This window comes from Momordica charantia, assembly GCF_013281855.1.
Source record: "Momordica charantia cultivar OHB3-1 chromosome 4 unlocalized genomic scaffold, Mcharantia_2.0 BLBB01000004.1, whole genome shotgun sequence".
In the NCBI taxonomy this organism is placed as follows: Eukaryota; Viridiplantae; Streptophyta; class Magnoliopsida; order Cucurbitales; family Cucurbitaceae; genus Momordica; species Momordica charantia.
Window position 1 is genome coordinate 19,508,620 of NW_028275162.1, and position 16,761 is coordinate 19,525,380.

General features: G+C 33.2%; 1 protein-coding gene across 1 annotated transcript; it reads right to left on the reverse strand.

Moving 5' to 3' along the window:
- Positions 1-6,068: 6,068 nt before the first annotated feature.
- LOC111020030 (uncharacterized) lies at positions 6,069-7,919 on the reverse strand. The gene is made up of 3 exons (XM_022296571.2): positions 6,902-7,919; positions 6,686-6,763; positions 6,069-6,500 (listed from the first exon to the last, which is right to left on the reverse strand). Exons 1-3 carry the CDS (start codon positions 7,640-7,642, stop codon positions 6,486-6,488), a joined length of 834 nt encoding a protein of 277 aa, XP_022152263.1. The 5' UTR covers positions 7,643-7,919; the 3' UTR covers positions 6,069-6,485.
- Between the last annotated feature and the right edge of the window lie 8,842 nt (positions 7,920-16,761).

Consider the following 16,761-nt stretch of genomic DNA (forward strand, 5'->3'; position numbering starts at 1 on the left):
ACAGCGCAGCTTCAGTACACATATCTTTAAATAGAAGATTATTCACATCATTCAAAAGAGGCAATCGCGGCCATGTGAGGATGGGGAATGGAAGACTTTCCAATACTAAAGGGATTGAAAATATACGACTGAAGATCGATAATGGGACTGAGTTATTACTGCGAGATGTCAGGTATGTACCCAGAATCAGAATGAACCTTATCTCTACAAGTAAGTTGGACGATGATGGTTATCAGAGTGAGTTTGGTGGGAACCAGTAGAAGCTCACCAAAGGATCCAAGTTGGTGGCAGTTGGCCATAGAAGATCTACGGTTTACATGTCGTAATTGAGTGTTGCCAAAGGATCATTGAAATAGTGGATGCAAGTTGCAGATGGTGTCCAAAGAGGTAGGACTGGACCAGCAACAAAGACAACCCAGAACAGGAGGATCTGCCATCAATTCAGGAACAACAATCGGGAAGTCAAAGAACGAGAACATGTTTTTTAGGTTGTCTAGGATTATCCCTAGTTGTGGATGAGTTGATGAAGTCGCTTCAACGAACAATTGCATCAGAGAAGATGAACTCAGTAGGTGCTAAGGTAAAGAATGGAGTTTTAATTCTGGCAGCAGGCTTGAATACAGTTATCAAGTCATCAGTAGGAAGTTCTTTATTCAAGAACCAGTGTTTGAGAACGAATAATGAAGCTTCATATATCGCCACTTAGTTTGAGTGGGAGCACATGACTGTGTTAATTTCTTGCGTTTGGGAGATAAGACCACGTAGATTGCCCGATCTCGGGATAAAGACAGATGAGACCAGTGATTTCTGATATTTTATTGTACAAGTTTTTAAACTTGTAGTAGAAGCCTTGAAGATTTTTTCAACAAGATCAAAAGTTGTTGCATAAGAAGCTTTGGAGTTTTCCAAGATTATCAGAGACTGTTATTGCAGTGGGAGGCAAGATCGATGTTTTGTCTCCAAATGGGAGATTGTCGGGATAATGGAGCCAAAACAGATGACTCGTGTCCTACGAGGAAAATGATTTTCAACACTACTACCAATTCCTATAAGGAGTATGATATTATTGTCTTACAAGGATTACAATATTGGTTTTCCTATAAGAATTGAGATATTTGACCTCTTATAAATAGAATTATTTTGTTAAGGTTTCATTTATACAGAATCCAAATAAGAGAGACTTTAGTGGTTGTGGGCAATGTGTGAAAAAAAAAGTTTGTATTTCGTGGGTTTAGTAAGGGTATTTCCAATTGTGTAATCCTAGGTAGCTATTGTTAGGGTACTTAGAAGCAAGATCGTAATATCTTGAGTGAGATCTCCATTGTAATATTCCCAACTATAGTTGAACTTGCTTTTTCGCAGAAGACTGAACGTAGTCTCAAGATAGGGGCAAACCAATATAATCCCTGTGGTGTTAAGCTTTTCTATCCTATCTCTTATTCTTTTGTTAATAGTTGCTTACTTATCTGCTTTTAGCATGTGGAAGGGGAAAATCAAATAGTTTTTGTTTGAAAAACTTACAGGAGGATCGATTTATCTATTTTTTTTCCAACCGTTAGACTTCTAGATTGAGAATATTTGTTGCTTGTATTATCTTAAAAAAAAAATGTGTTGCTTACTGATCGTTGTTCGAGCTGAAATATCTTACGTCTTCGGTTGGGAACGAGAATTTCTTTTTTGAGAATAAGAGAAGTCAAAAATGATGCAACCCAAAAGTGGGGAAGCCATTTCTAGTATGCAACCAAGCGACAGGCCAGCTTAAGATAGTTGGCTAAGTAACAAGTCGACCCAACGTAGATGATCGAGCCGACCACAGCTTGGACGAGTGACCAGCTCGTGGGCCTTGGTTCTTGGTCTTTGGGTCAGGTCCGCTTCTTAAGTCTCAGTCTCTGAGTTCTCGAACGACTGCTTGGTATTCAGACTTGGCTGGTTAGAGTTTATAGTCCAATTCGTACTTATATTATCTTGTTTTACTTCAATATATGTCATTTAGTATAATTAGTGCATTTGATGACCGACAACCAAGGAGATTCATAGTTTCTTTACATTTATGTGATTTTTTTTTTTAACAAATATTTGGATCCAATTAGATATTATTTCAAATAATGAATTTCTTTAATTTAAACAAATATGTTAAGTGTTAACAAAAAGAATCTTTTGTTTTTTTCGAGGTCGTTGTTTGTTTGGGTCTAGGTTGTTTTAAAATCATGGTTTATTTTTATTTTTATTATTTTTTTTAGTTCAATAATAAATAAGGATAGAGTCAGGCTAGATGAGAAGTTCAAAGGCTCGTCCAAGTTCCGTCCAAATCCAATTTAAGTCTAATCCATGGCCAATAATTGACCGACTCGATCGAACTAATCTAACTCTTCTATCAATTAGATTGAATATGGATCTTCGTTTTTTAAATTAGCCGACTATGGACCTGCTATTTGAGTCGACTCGATCCAATAACTATTAATATTTCTATTATATAATATGTTGACATATTATTTATTTATAATAAAAAAACAATAACACATCAGCAATAGGCCACAAGCAACCTTGCATTATGAGCACATTTAGTAGGCTGACATCTCAAGAATATGGAAAAGGAAATGGTAATGTTATTCATTTTTAAATGTAACTTTTTCCTTTTTATAAATACAAAATTTTTTAAATTTTAAATATTTCTTCCATCGTACTTAAGTTTTTAAGTTATTTTCTTATTAAATATCAACTTCATTTCCTTTTTCCCCGCTCTAATTTTATTTCTCAATCTTAATTTCTCTCTAATTCTCAATCTCAATTTCTCCAAGTTTCAACTCAAAGAGTTTAAGTTCTCCAATTTTCTCAAGGTTTGTATTTTTGACCATTGTTCTTTATACCAAAAGTTGCCAAATTCTTAATTGGAAAATCCTAAGTAATAGAGACGTAGAGGATATTGTAATAAAAAATGACTAAAGTTTTCCTAAATTGGATATATCACCATACTTGATTTCCTGAATTTTAAGAAAGGGTAAAATTCCATTGCATCATTTCTCCATTTTACCCCTCCAATTTTCAACTACCTACATTCCATAAATCACATTACCAAACCACAAATCCCTAAAATCTCCTATCCAACATAATCTAATTAAAATCTATAACAAACCTAACTAATTGGGTAGTAAATTCCATTGCAATCAGCATCTGCTAAATATTCTCTACATTCATCAATCCCCACTTTTTTATCAACCCAACAATCTCAAGTTCCTTTTAGACATGGAGGGATCAACAAATCGAGTAGAGAATGACTTGTAAAGTTTGAGTCTCCAGATCCGTGATCGAAATTTATTTGGTAAGCATTAATTCATTCAATAGTAGAAGAATTGAAGATTTTTTTCTTCCCCTTTATAGTTTTCTGCCACAAAATATGTCATCCAAACCGTTTGCTGTTATATTCGTTCGAAGGGAAGCTCTTTCCTAGCTTGATTCTTTGGATGCGCGAATTGTGTCATTTGAATCCCATTTTAATTTGTGCATTTGAGTCTTAATTTGCAAAAATTAGAAGCAAACATCGGAAGAATATATAATTATTTAGAATTGAGAGAAAGTAGTAGAAGATGGGGAAGATGATTGGAAAGGAAAATGAGTCTCCTTCCTTACGAGACATTATAGTCATAGTGAGCAGTCATATGATCTTCTTTTACAATCAAGAAAAAATCAAGGTATTTTTGAAATTTTGATCTTTAAAATTTATCAAGCAAGAGCAAAAAGTTGTTTCAAGGTATTTTTACCACAAAATTTAAGGGGATGGCGGGATAATTTAGCTATTTTGGTGGGAGGGTATATTTGTCTGGTCTTTTTTTTTATCTGGAAAAAGATCTCAACTAACCAGGTATGGAAGCTATAATTGTAAACCGGAATCAAATCTATGGAAGCATTGATTTATACATTCCTCTTAGTCTCGACTCTAGGAATAATTTTTTTCGCTATCTTTTTTCACGAACTGCCTAAAGTTCCAACTAAAAAGGTGAAATGATTTTTCATTATCTCAATTGAAGTAATGAGACTCATTACTTCAACTAGTCCCCGTGTTCCTCGAATGGATCTCTTAGTTGTTGAGAGGATTGCCCAAAAGCAGTATATTGAACTATAACTGTCTAATGTCATTTTCGTGATATTGGATATTTTTGGCCATTTTTCAAATCGCATCTTTAATATAGTCATTCATCGAGTTGTCCCTTCTTAACTTTCATTGCTTCAAGTTTTTAACTATTTCCAATATTTTCTCCTAATTTGCACTTACATTTTCTTAAAATGTCACGTAGTCACGAAAATAATTAAAAATAAATTATTATATGTGTCAATTCAAGACCGAACTAAGTAAAATCTAACTTTGACCCATCCAATTAGGTTCATAGATTGAACTATGAGTTTAAATTTGAGTGGTTGGACCGAGTCAAGTCCTGTTTTCCAAACAGGACTTGAGCCTGAACCAAGCTTGAAGGTGGGGTTTAAATCTCCAACATTTTAGTAGTGAATAGTGAAATCATTATTTTTTAACGCTTATCATTGAAAGAAAAACAACTTTAACCCGATCTAAAAAGGTTAGTTCATCAATTTGATCTATATAATTTTAGAAGTTACAATTTTTGGTTCTTATAGTTTATATTTAGTTCAACTTTGTCTCTATGATTATAAAATTTTCAATTTGATTTATATTGATTTGGATAAACTTTACAAATCGTCCATTCATCAATCCACCCATTTTTTCCTATTTTAATTTTTTACTATTACCTAAATTCTAATAGAAACAAGTACATAAAAATCACTAACTCATTGCCACATAAATAAAAAAGGTATCATGCATTCGATACGGTAACACAACTTGAATCAATATAGACCACAAGTGAGATTTAACCAAACAGATGATCAAATTGAGAATTCTAAAATTATAGAGATCGAATTAAATCTAAAACTAAACCGTAAGAATCCAATCCATAATATAGCCTTCTAAAAATAACCCATCCATGAAAATAAGGAAAGAAAGAAAATATTAATGTAAAAAAAAAAAGTACAAATAGACTAAAAAATCTAAAATAGAAACCCCCTTCAAACTTAATGTTTTTTTTCCAACTCATGCAATTATTTTTTTAAAAAAATTTATCGGTTACTTACCTTATCATTTTATCCTATATATATATTTTTAAATATCTCTCTCTAATCTTGTTGGTTTTGGCTAAAACCCTCCGGCGGCTAAAACTAAACTCGTGTAGCTAACCCGCGACTAAGTGGCAGAAGTTTACTCCCCGAAGGCCTTTCCGAGTAGAACCACGGACACAGTCAAAAGAAAGACTTTCAGAAACAAACCCAACGCCAAAACCCCAATACCAAAATTTGGTTAACAACAAATAGACCCATTTTGAAGTGAAGATTACTCTATCAATTCCATGGATTCTTTTCAGATTCATCTGTGAATGAAATGACCCCATAGACTGCAAACAGTAAAGACAAGGAAAGAGAAGAGAGGCAGCAGCAGTAGCAGGAACAAAACTCCACCAAGATGCACCAAAGCACAAGCAGCAGAACTATACAAATGGTGGTTGGGGTGGAGCGGGACGGGACGGGACCGAGGAGGGGGGGTTGAGGAGTGTGGGAGCTTCGACTAACTACCATCGGTCAATTTCGTCTTGGGATCCTCTCCCACCCCTTTTTGAGTTCACTGATTGTAGAAGGTAATCTAGCAGATGGGTTTAAAAACTCGAGACAAAGTTAAACTCGGCCTCAAATCCCTGAAGCAAAATTCACCTGTTTTGGTTGACTCACACTCGGCGTGGCAACTCTGCCAAGATTTCACTAGCTAGCAAGATTGAAGAACAACAAACAGAGGTGAGGTCGAGGAAATGGAGACAAACGATTCATCTGAGTCAAAGTTGTGGCTTAAGCTCTATTTCAGGAGTGCTCAAGTGCAGGGGGTGCCATAACAAACCAGGTCTTCAAACTATGATCGTGCAAGAAAGTTAATTCCTGAGCCCAAATCAGAGGCATTCAACTGAAAGAAAGAGTTCTATCTATCTCTTATATTATCTAATCTATCACAACCATTTTGACAATTCTAGTAGAAATTGATTGAATCTCATTTGTAAGTAACTACATGAATGTGCATCAATATTCAAGCACAGCTGTTTGATATTCTCACATGATGATAACAGTATGCTACACAAGGCTTTCCACAAGACATTATATCACTCAAGATCATTGAAGAAAATGTCCTTTTATCCAATTCCAAACTCCACCAATCCTATTCTTTGTGAATTATTCCACGACTAGCAAAAGCGATATCGAATTAATTTATGAACAAAAATTAGCATTTGAAAGTAGAGGAGGATCATACACCGCAGAGTTATTGGGTGGGATTCAACAGTGGTTGGTATCAAACTCCCAATCAACCTCATGAATTACTCGGAGTCAGCATAGGAACGAGAAGAGAGTCTTTTGAATCTTCACAAAGAAGTAGAACTTCAACCCTTCATCACCTGTGCAACAAGAGAGATTGAAGAACAATCTACAACATTAGAATCCAGAAAGAATTTGAATCTCAATCATCCCATTAAGGTTTCTTAGATGGAGAATTAGTACAACAGAACCTCTCATTTTCTTGAGAAACAAACATTAGAAAAGGATCTTTATCAACAGAGCAAAAGAGGCATTTGCAAATTACCTTGCCGTTTTCAGGTAATTCAGGGACCTTGTACAAATCAGCCGTGATCTCCGACAGCCATAACCCAGGGAAAAGCGTCTGTAAAATAGTACAGATTAAAACGTCGATGCTCAGAATTCTTAGCAGAAAATGAAACCCAGAAGGAGATTAGAGAAGTTGAATTTTGAAAACCGCAGGAAAGTAGACGAAGAATAAGGGGAATTTGAATGAACTTACATCTAATTGCTTCTGTACGATTCTGGTCCTCTTCTTGGGCCGCCTCGGTGGTCTGAGCCCCACCATTTCCATGAAATCTTCATCGATCTCTCTCTTCGAGAGCGGCACTACCAATTTGACCTTCTTCTTCTTCTCCGGCCCAATTTTCAGCCTCGGGGACTTGGCGCCACCGTCGCTTCGCAACGGGGAATCGGAATTTGATTTCTTCTCATCAATCTTCAAAGTCTTACTTCCTCCGCCGTCGGAATTCGGAGCCTTGCAAGCGGCTCTCCTGGTCCTGAGGTTCCAAGGTCTGGAATCCGCCATCGACAACGCAACTGCCGGCGCCTCTTCCATCACCGCAGAATCGCTGTTCTTCTCCTCCGCTTCCACCCGAGCCACCGCCGCCTCCTTACTCAAAATCGCCTCCTTCATTTTATCCGCCGCGGTCTTCAGATCAAACATTAGCTTCTCCCTGACCGCCTCGATCCCATCGTCGTCGTCGCTTTTCTTGATTCTCGATTTCGAAACTCTCGTCCGTCTCATCTCCAAATCCTTCAAGAACATCCGCATCTCCGACCCCGATTCCCGACTCCTACTGTCGGTGGACTCCTCCGATCTCGAGGAGTGGGATTGCTGATTCACGCCGGTAACCTGTACGCCATTAGAATTCACCTTCATGCACCTCAAGTGCTTCTGATTCCCCCACTTGAGACACGGCAGCATGAAATTGTGGAGAGGTTTCGATCTCTCGGACCGCATTCTCGCCGGACCTCTTCTCAAGAGGCCGCCGGACAAACCATTTACCGGAAAAGGAAGGGGAAAAAAACACAAAAAGGGCCGATTGTGTGGCCGGAGTGAAGATGGTGTGAGTTAGTGAGAAATTTGAGAGGAAGATGAAGAGCGGGAGAGAAGTAGAGAGTGGTAAAGGGGCTGTTTCTGTCGCCGGCGCTCACAGAATATGGCCGGAAACCAAAAAGAAAAGAAACAAGTTTATACCGGTTGAGACTTGAGAGAGAGAAGAGAGAGAGAGAGAGAAACGGAGCGGATAGTTTTAACGTTCGGACGTAGGGTTAGTTTGGTAAAATGACATCCAGAAATAGCTTCTATTTTAATCATCCTCCACTCCAACTCTATGGTTAAATTATAAATTACGCCCTAAACTAAATGTATTATATATGTGTGTGTAGGTCCTTATGTCAAAAAAATAAATATATATGTGAATGTGTAAATGTAATTCATACACGAGCCAAGAGTTGATCTAGGATGATTGTAAGGGCAATGTAACATGTTTGCCTATTATATCTTGGTGATGTAGGATTCTAGATGAGATCATGACGAGTCGACTTCTGATTTGATTTGAGGTAGATGTCCAATTAGTCGAGGTGATGACTTGCAAATAGAATCTTGCATTAGTGTAGTACTCGGTCATTTACACTCTAAAACTTAAGTTGGGATTTAGTTTGAGCTGGTGTCGAGCCTAACTTAGTTAGGTTGCATAGAGATTGCGTACCTTTGTGGAGAATAGACTTCGTCGTTTATAGGGGAGCTTTGGGAAGCATTTCATGGCATTCTGACACTTCATATTTAGTATTTAGTAGATTTTAGCACGATGGTATTAGTGTGTTCAAGTTGGTGCATGTTGAGTCGAGCTTTCGTGGAATCAGTCAAGAGTGACTTTTCTTGTACTTAATCTATCAAACTATGACTTGAACACGTGTTCGAAGGTGAGACGGTCCGTTGAGAGGTATGATTCCACCTCTAACACATTTGATGAAGCTAAAGTTAAGTTGTTTTATAGACACAACTTTGGTGAAAGACTCTTAAGGATGCCAGCCTTGGAATGGAGTTTCCGTAGGCAAAGGAGATATCTGTGGAAGAAAATGCTTAAATAACCGCCTAAATTATCCTAGGGCCGTTTTTTTTATGAGAATACGAGATTCTCGTTGGACGGGCATCTGGATTTGCACATTTGTTTTAGGCGAATGTAAGATACCCCAGAATCTCGAGATGCCTAGGTATCCTAAGATGCCCATACGGGAGACATGTTACTGGTTTTGGATGTGTTTTGAAACATGGGTATCCAAGATTCCCGTGTTGAGGGCATCCACTTTTTACATTTTTCCCCTTCATTTTTCTCCATATATTTTCTTTCATCAATTTTTTTTAATTTTTAATATTTTACCTTTTTATTTCAATATTTTAAATTTATAATTAAAATAAATTAATGTACTCGAGACTAATAAAAACTTTATGCTATTAAATATATTTCTACCTTAGATTTACATGTAAAATAAATTATAATTAAATTATATAATATCTCTGTTTATTTTTAATATTTTGAAGAAATTATATTATTAATAATATTTATTATCATAAATATATAATTTTAAAGCAACATTTTTTTATGACCAATATACCTATGATATTTTTCCTTCTAGAAAATATAATGTAATGATAGGATAAATAAATTTCACCCAAGATAGCATAAATTATATAATTATCTTCTTGAAAAACTATTAAAGTTGAAAATGAAATATATATTAAGTTAATATGAATTAATTTGTTCTATAAAATAACATATAAAAAAATTATTTCAAATAAATCTATTATATTAAATGAATTTATTAATAATATAAATATTCGTAAGGCTATTTTTTGAATGTTGTATAAATTTAACACGAAACAAACGTGTCTATCCAAAGATTCCCGGATATCCTTATAAATTTACCTACGAAACAAACGTGGTTACGTGAAGATGACAGACATCTAAAATTCCAAGCATTTGAAATTTCAGGCATCTATAGATACCGGGCATCTATATTCCCAAAAAACAAACGACCCCTAAATATTAGTCGTTAAGGTCGAAGTAGGAATGTTCATGGGTGGGGATGACCCATTTAATTCCTCGTTCCTACGAAAATTTCCCAGAAATTTCACAGGAATCTGGGCAAGGATTCTCTATGGGGAATTCATGGGGATCGGTGGAGAATTTTCCACCATTTCCTTTTTTTTTAATTTTTAAAATTATTTTTCAATAAAAATTTTTCTAAAAAATTTGTATATATAATTACTTTTAATTTCAAAGATAAAACCTGATTTACAAGGTCTAATTCTCCCAATTATATATTAGGCAGGTGGGTATAGAGAATAATAGAATTACTTTAATGTGTGTATATGTATATATTAAAAAAGATGAAGCAGAGCGAGGAACGAGAAACAGAGACAAGAAACGTATTTCGTCCCCATCTTACCTATTTAGTATTTAAATTTAAAAGAATGTATATTAGAAATCTTTTTTGAAGCATATTATACCTATTGTAAATATTATTAACTGATGCTAATACCACAAGTCTATTAAATAAATCTGGATTGATTTGGCATGCTGTGATTATGGAAATTGAGTTTTCTATGAGAAAAAATCTCGCTGATCACTTTATTTTTAATTATATTCTTATTATAAAATTAGTATTTTTACTTCTTATTTTCTTATTTATTTTAGAGTTCTCAATAACGTATGGAATGGGGATTCGAAACTCGGCCCTTTAATCGAAAATATATGTCTAATCAATTGAATTATAATTAGGTTGATATACCATTTAAAATACTCATTTTTTTTAGATATTTAGTGTTTTTATTGTTAATTTAATATATAAAAATTAATAAAACATAAATAATTAAATAATTAAAAATAGCAGGGTGGGGAATGTATTATTTCATTCATCTCCCAACCTAAAAGGAATTAGTGGAAACTTTCTCTCATCCCGAACACGTCCAATGAGGACGGGATTTTTTCATCAAGTGACAAACAACTAGACGAATCAAACATAACTCAACGACAATTGATACCTACTTCCAATCAAAAGGTTGTAAGTTTGAAACTCCTCCCCACATGTTGTACGAAAAAAAGAAAAACGGTGACCATGGAAAATTAAGGGTCCATTTGACAACTATTTCGTTTTCTATTTTTGGTATTTTGTTTTTAGTTTTTGAAAAACAAGGATATTTGATAACCAAATTCAATTTTCTGTTTTTTTGTTTTTCAAAAACCATTTTGAAATTGTACGTAAATTTAAAAACAGAAAAAAGCAAGGTTTTAAAACAAATTTCTATTTTTCAAAATCTCTCTTTTTTTTCTAATACTCAATTTTTTTATTTGACATACTTATCTCTAACAAATTTCGTTCTCCTTATAAAATTTTTTTCATCATAAATATATCTCTAAATTTTTTTTCTCTCTCTCAAATTTTAATATTTTAAATATTTATCATTATTTCTACCTCTATCCACATTTTTTTTATTTCTATGTATTTTTATTTTTTCTCTTTTTTTCCAATAGGTCACTTTCATTTCTCTTCCTAAAAAATTAATATTTTTTTGAAATTTTCTCTCTCTAAAACTTAGTCTTTTATAACTTTTTTATAACTTTCATTTCTCTTCCTAATGTATTTTTCTTCATAAAATTATATCTTCTTTTCTCATTCAATTTTTTTTCCATATAACTTCTATTTCTCTTTTGTATTTATTTATTTTCTCTAACAAATATATTTCAAATCTTGTTTTTATCTCTAAACTTTTTCTTACTATAATTTTTCCTTTTCTTTCTAATTTCTTTTTTTCTTCAAGGTATCTTTTCCTCACAACTTTACTCTTCCTCTTTAAAATTTTTCTCTTTTTATTTTGAACTTTTTTTCACTAATTTTTTTTCCAAATATTTGTCTTTATCACTCTAAAATTTCTTTTTTAAAAGTTTATTTACATCTCTCTAAACTTGTATTTTCATGTCTCTACATTAGGGATGACAAACGTTCCTGCTCGAAGAATAAGAAATGCATGTCCCAGTTTGATCCCCAATTCTATTTTTTAAATAATTAATATATATTTTTATTGACATATTTATTTAATTGTGAATAAAATATTAAATATTTTTTAAAACTAATTATTTATACCAGTAAATAATAATTCTAAAAATAATTAATATATATTTATTACACTTTTTTATTTTCTAAATTATAAAAAAAATTAAAATTAATTATAAAACAGGTAATTTTCCCACGAATATCCTCATCCCCAAATAAGGGTTCTTTAACCTGGATCTCAATTCTTGGATCAAAGAACAAGATAGAGACGGGAACCAAAATTTTTCACTAGCAAGAAAATGGGGGAGAAAACATCCTCACTCCCGCCTCACACTATTGTCATCTCTACTCTACATGGAATTTTCTGTCTCTAATATATATATTCAATTTTCTAACTTTTTAAAAACAGAAAACTAAAAATGATTACCAAAGTTTTATGTTTTTTAAAAACAAAAAACAAAAATAGTTATCATACATATATGGTTTTTGTTTTTTAAAAACAGAAAACTAAAAATCAAAAACATATAAATTAAAAACATAAATGGTTATCAAACGGGTCATAAGTTTTCAGGGACCTAGTAATTTTGAGTTTATTTATTTGTTTGGCTTACATTTTTAGTTACTTTATTTGTATCTCATTACTCAAAAAAAAAAACCTAAATTAAAATGGAAAGACCTAAATTAAAATGGAAAGACAATTGTTTTTCTTTAAGGCTATATTTAGTTAATTTATTAACTGTTACGAATTAAGTTGATGACACTTTTAACGGTCATAAAAGACTAGTTTTATAATAGTGCAAGATTAGCTTGGTCAAATTAAGTCGTATGACAATTAGGTTCAAGATTCAAATAAGTCCAAACCCCAATAAAAAGTTATTTGGCCCAAAATTCAAATTAGTCGGCATAATGAGTCGATTGTCTTAACTATATTTCAATAAGTCTAAATTCACCAAAGAGAATTGTGCTCACAATGCGAACATGGCCCAAGTCCAAAGGTTGGGGCAAAGTTACCCAAGCTCAGGTCCACTAAAGCTCAAGGAAGAAAATTGGACCGATGACCCAGCTCAAAAGTTGGGTCCAAAATCACCCTAGTCCCAATCGAGTAAAACTCATGGAAAACTCAATAAATAGAAGGGAAATCCTCAGGAATGGCTACTCACAGGTTATCGTTAAGCAAAATGGCCAACTCAATAAATAGAAGGGAAACCCTCTACACATTTCATGTCCATATTGCCCTTGTAGTCTTTCTCCCTTTTACTCATCCACGTTTTATGCCTCCTACATTTCCTTAAATCTCTCCTAAACTAGCAATGTTATGGAGTTAATATTGAAACCACCTTAACTACAAAATCTACATAATTCCTAAAATCTTTCCACAAAATTTAAACCACAAAATCTATCTATATCATAGGTAATATTGAAACCACCTTTAACTACAAAATCTATATAATTCCTAAAATATTTCCACAAAATCTACATATATGATTCAAACAAGTTTAAAATGTGTTTAATTTTTTTAAACAAACCTAACTAATTGGTTTGAACATTCTACTGTAATCAGCAACCTTAAATACAACGTTTCTTTAATATTCTTACACAACGTATCATTAATCCCCACCCATTATTTTTACATTTTTTCAAGAATTAAATCAATCAACGCAGGAACATTATGCGATCATCGTTAGCCACGATTTTAGTTGGGAGGAGCACAACAATTATCAAGGGTTCATTACCGGGGACGTTTCAATTCCATTCGATTTCACCCTACAACAACTCTGTGAATGTATCTCTAGAGATCTTCATTTTCTAGAAGGAAAAAAAATTACACGTCTTTCACTTTTCAGAAATGGTATTGGCAAGTTGATAATTACGAGGCTGTTAGTAGATAGGGACGTGGCGTGGGCCATATCCCTGTTGGCGGATGTTAGGTGCAGCGACTACTGCATAGTTGTAGATACTGACCCCGTATATAATACCATCTACGGGGTAGTGAAAGTTCAGACGCCGAAAATAGATTGAAAACTATCTGCAGAAAATAGTCATATTTTGCATCACATAATCTTTCTTTATCACTAAATCGGAACAAAGATCAATGCATAAAATATGACAAAAAGGTAACCAAAACCAACAAAATAAAAAATGCATATTAGCAATCAAGGAAACATATATTAATATTTACCTAAAGAGAGATACGATGAATGTGTAAATATATGGCTATTAGAGGTTATCTCACAAAATAAGCAAGAGACGTCAATACAACGGGGTAGATATAGGATTCTATAGAGTAGATGACCATTTTGATTGGGTTATCCTTGTCCATCAACATTCATGACTAATATGCCACGATTATTACATTCTAAGAAATTACATTTTAATTCTTGATATATGAGAATTAGTCATCGAGTTACTGAAACATTACTCCAAAGAATCTTCCTATTGCAGCAAAAACAGTTCTTAGAAAATTAGATTATTAACGAAAAAAATAAACTCCACAAGATTCAACCATGGAATCAAGCCCCAACAAAAATTCGTCTGATAGAACCAACAAATAAGAATGCGTATTCCTAATATTGTTAAAATTAATTAGTTCCTAATGAGTAGTTCTACGGGAATCTAATTGGATGTTCTTGATTTTTTTACAATAAATTTTAAATATTTAACAATAAAGTGGTTACATTAAGCTAAAAAACATCGGAATTGACAAATTCCAGGTACTAATGATATTTATTGAAACATCAAAATTGAGGTCCGTGTTTAATATTATTGAAATTTGAAATTTAAGATGAGATTTAAGATTGAAAATTTATTAATTTTTTTTTTTGCAAACTAAACTACCTGACAATCTAATTTTAACAATATTTTTATTATTTATTATTTAATCTAAACTATATTTTCAATATAATCTCCCAACTGACCATATCTACAAGGTGTCCTAAAAACAGGTTATGTCCAACAAAATCCCTGGAATATTGGAGGTTGCTAACAAACGGTCAATTATTTAAACCTCATTTATTTAAACAACATTCAAAATCGATCGATGAATACCCTTGTTGGATAAGCAAGAGTGAGAATAGGGATGCCAAAGATTGTGTACGCCGAAAGCTTGAGGCACACGAGGCTTGAGGGGTTTGAGACTTGATTGAATCAAATTTTATTTGATTTTAGGAAGGAAAAGTTAGGACAAGTGTGAGAAGGAGTTAAAGGGCAAAAGTGGGAATGAGTCATTTGAGTTGTCTTCTCTTCCATAATGGATCCTAATATGGTATTAATCTTCAACTACTACATCTATAATTTTAAAAATAGTACTTTACAGCTTCAATCTTTATTTTTTCACTTTTCTAATTTGATTTTACGTTTTTTTAGTCTATTTTACACTTTGATTCAATCTTTTTTTTTTATTTCAAAGTATTCAACAGATTTATCTTACAAATTTAGAAATTTGGAAATCTATATGTTATTTAAGATTTATTGAAGGGTAGTTTCATCACGAATTTATAGGGGAAATGGTAGGATAAATTTACCTATTTTGACGGGGAGGGTAAATTTGTCTACATAAAATCACGTAGTTCAGCTCTAACTGTTCTTTAGCTATTTTTATGATATCTGATTATTTTGGCCATTTTTTAAATCAAACTATTTAATTTAGCTATTCCTCTGGTTGCCCTTAAATAGAAATGCTATCCTTCATTTTAGGGGTTCAGAAGTCACAGAATTCATAGAAAACTCTCCAGCAAATTGAACATTCTCTAAAGTACCACAAGACTTTCAAAGACTTCGAAAATGGAAAACTTTACAAAAGACTTTGACGACCATAAGACTTTGAATATCTAAACACTTCGGAGAAAAGTTGAAGACAAATGAAGTGTACAAGACTTCAAGATATCGATCGAACGGATCCAAAGAGATCAACAAGTCTAGGGACCAATTTAAAGAACTCAACAAACTTGGAAGATCGAGTCAAAGAGATTAACAAGCCAAAAGGTCGATCTAAAGATATCAACAAATCCAAGATGTCAATCGAAAAAGATCATCAAGTTAGAAAACTAATCCAAAGATATCAACAAGTAAAGAGGTGGGTCTATCCAAAGACATTAACAAGCCAAGAGGGGATTCAAAAAACTCAACAATGAAGAAGACTGATCCAAAGAAATCAATAAGCTGAAGACCTTATCAAAATAATATTTTTACCACATTATAAATTCTTTATTCCATTTCAACCACGTAAACTATCAACTAGAATTTCTAATTTTAAGAACCAAGTGAAATATTTTTAAAATATAAAGAACAAAATAGAAAAATGATTTATATTCTAAAGACTAAAATGTATATTAATTTATTTTGAGAAATACTCTCAATTATTGCTTTCCTTCTTTATATATAATTTTCCATTATGCTTAGATAATGATTTATAATTTTATGACTTTATTTGGAAAAATTCCTAAACTTAAAAAGAACTTAACATAAAGGGAAATTATGTGTCAGAAACGAAATTACTAAAAATTGAGGAAAAAAACATACATATGTTTGTGGAAAATTTCTAAAAACTTGATATCAATACCACCCTTTGTCTGGGGAAGAAAATCGTCTCGCGACGTGGAGGAAACATAAAGGGCCATCTGGACAAGTCCGTAAATTCATATCACCTCGGACCTTTCTAAGGTGACCAGCTTGGTAATAAATTCTGTAAGAGAGCCACCTCGTAGAGGTACCAACATCTGGGTCTGATCCACAATTTGAAGTATGCTTGACCTACTGTCCGACATCCATAACTGCCTATCGAAAGGTCTTTCGGATCCCTAACCTATAAATAGAGGCACCATTTCTTCATACAAGTATCAAAATTGAACTTGATATTAAGTCTGAGCTGTTACTGACTTGAGCATCGGAGTGCTTGCCTCTCTTGTTCAGGTAATTCCTTGATAGAGCAAGTCATTTGTCATACATGTCCGACCTTGACTAGATTTGACCCCGTTCCGTTTTATGCATAATCACCATTTTTATTTTATATATATATATATAAAA

What these genes read in the sequence shown, in the direction of transcription:
- LOC111020030 (XM_022296571.2), bottom strand. Translation starts at nt 7,642, where the DNA reads ATGCGGTCCGAGAGATCGAAACCTCTCCACAATTTCATGCTGCCGTGT. An exon ending in TCGTACAGAAGCAATTAGAT is followed by an intron (nt 6,764 to 6,901) that starts GTAAGTTCATTC and finishes ACTATTTTACAG; the next exon opens with ACGCTTTTCCCTGGGTTATG.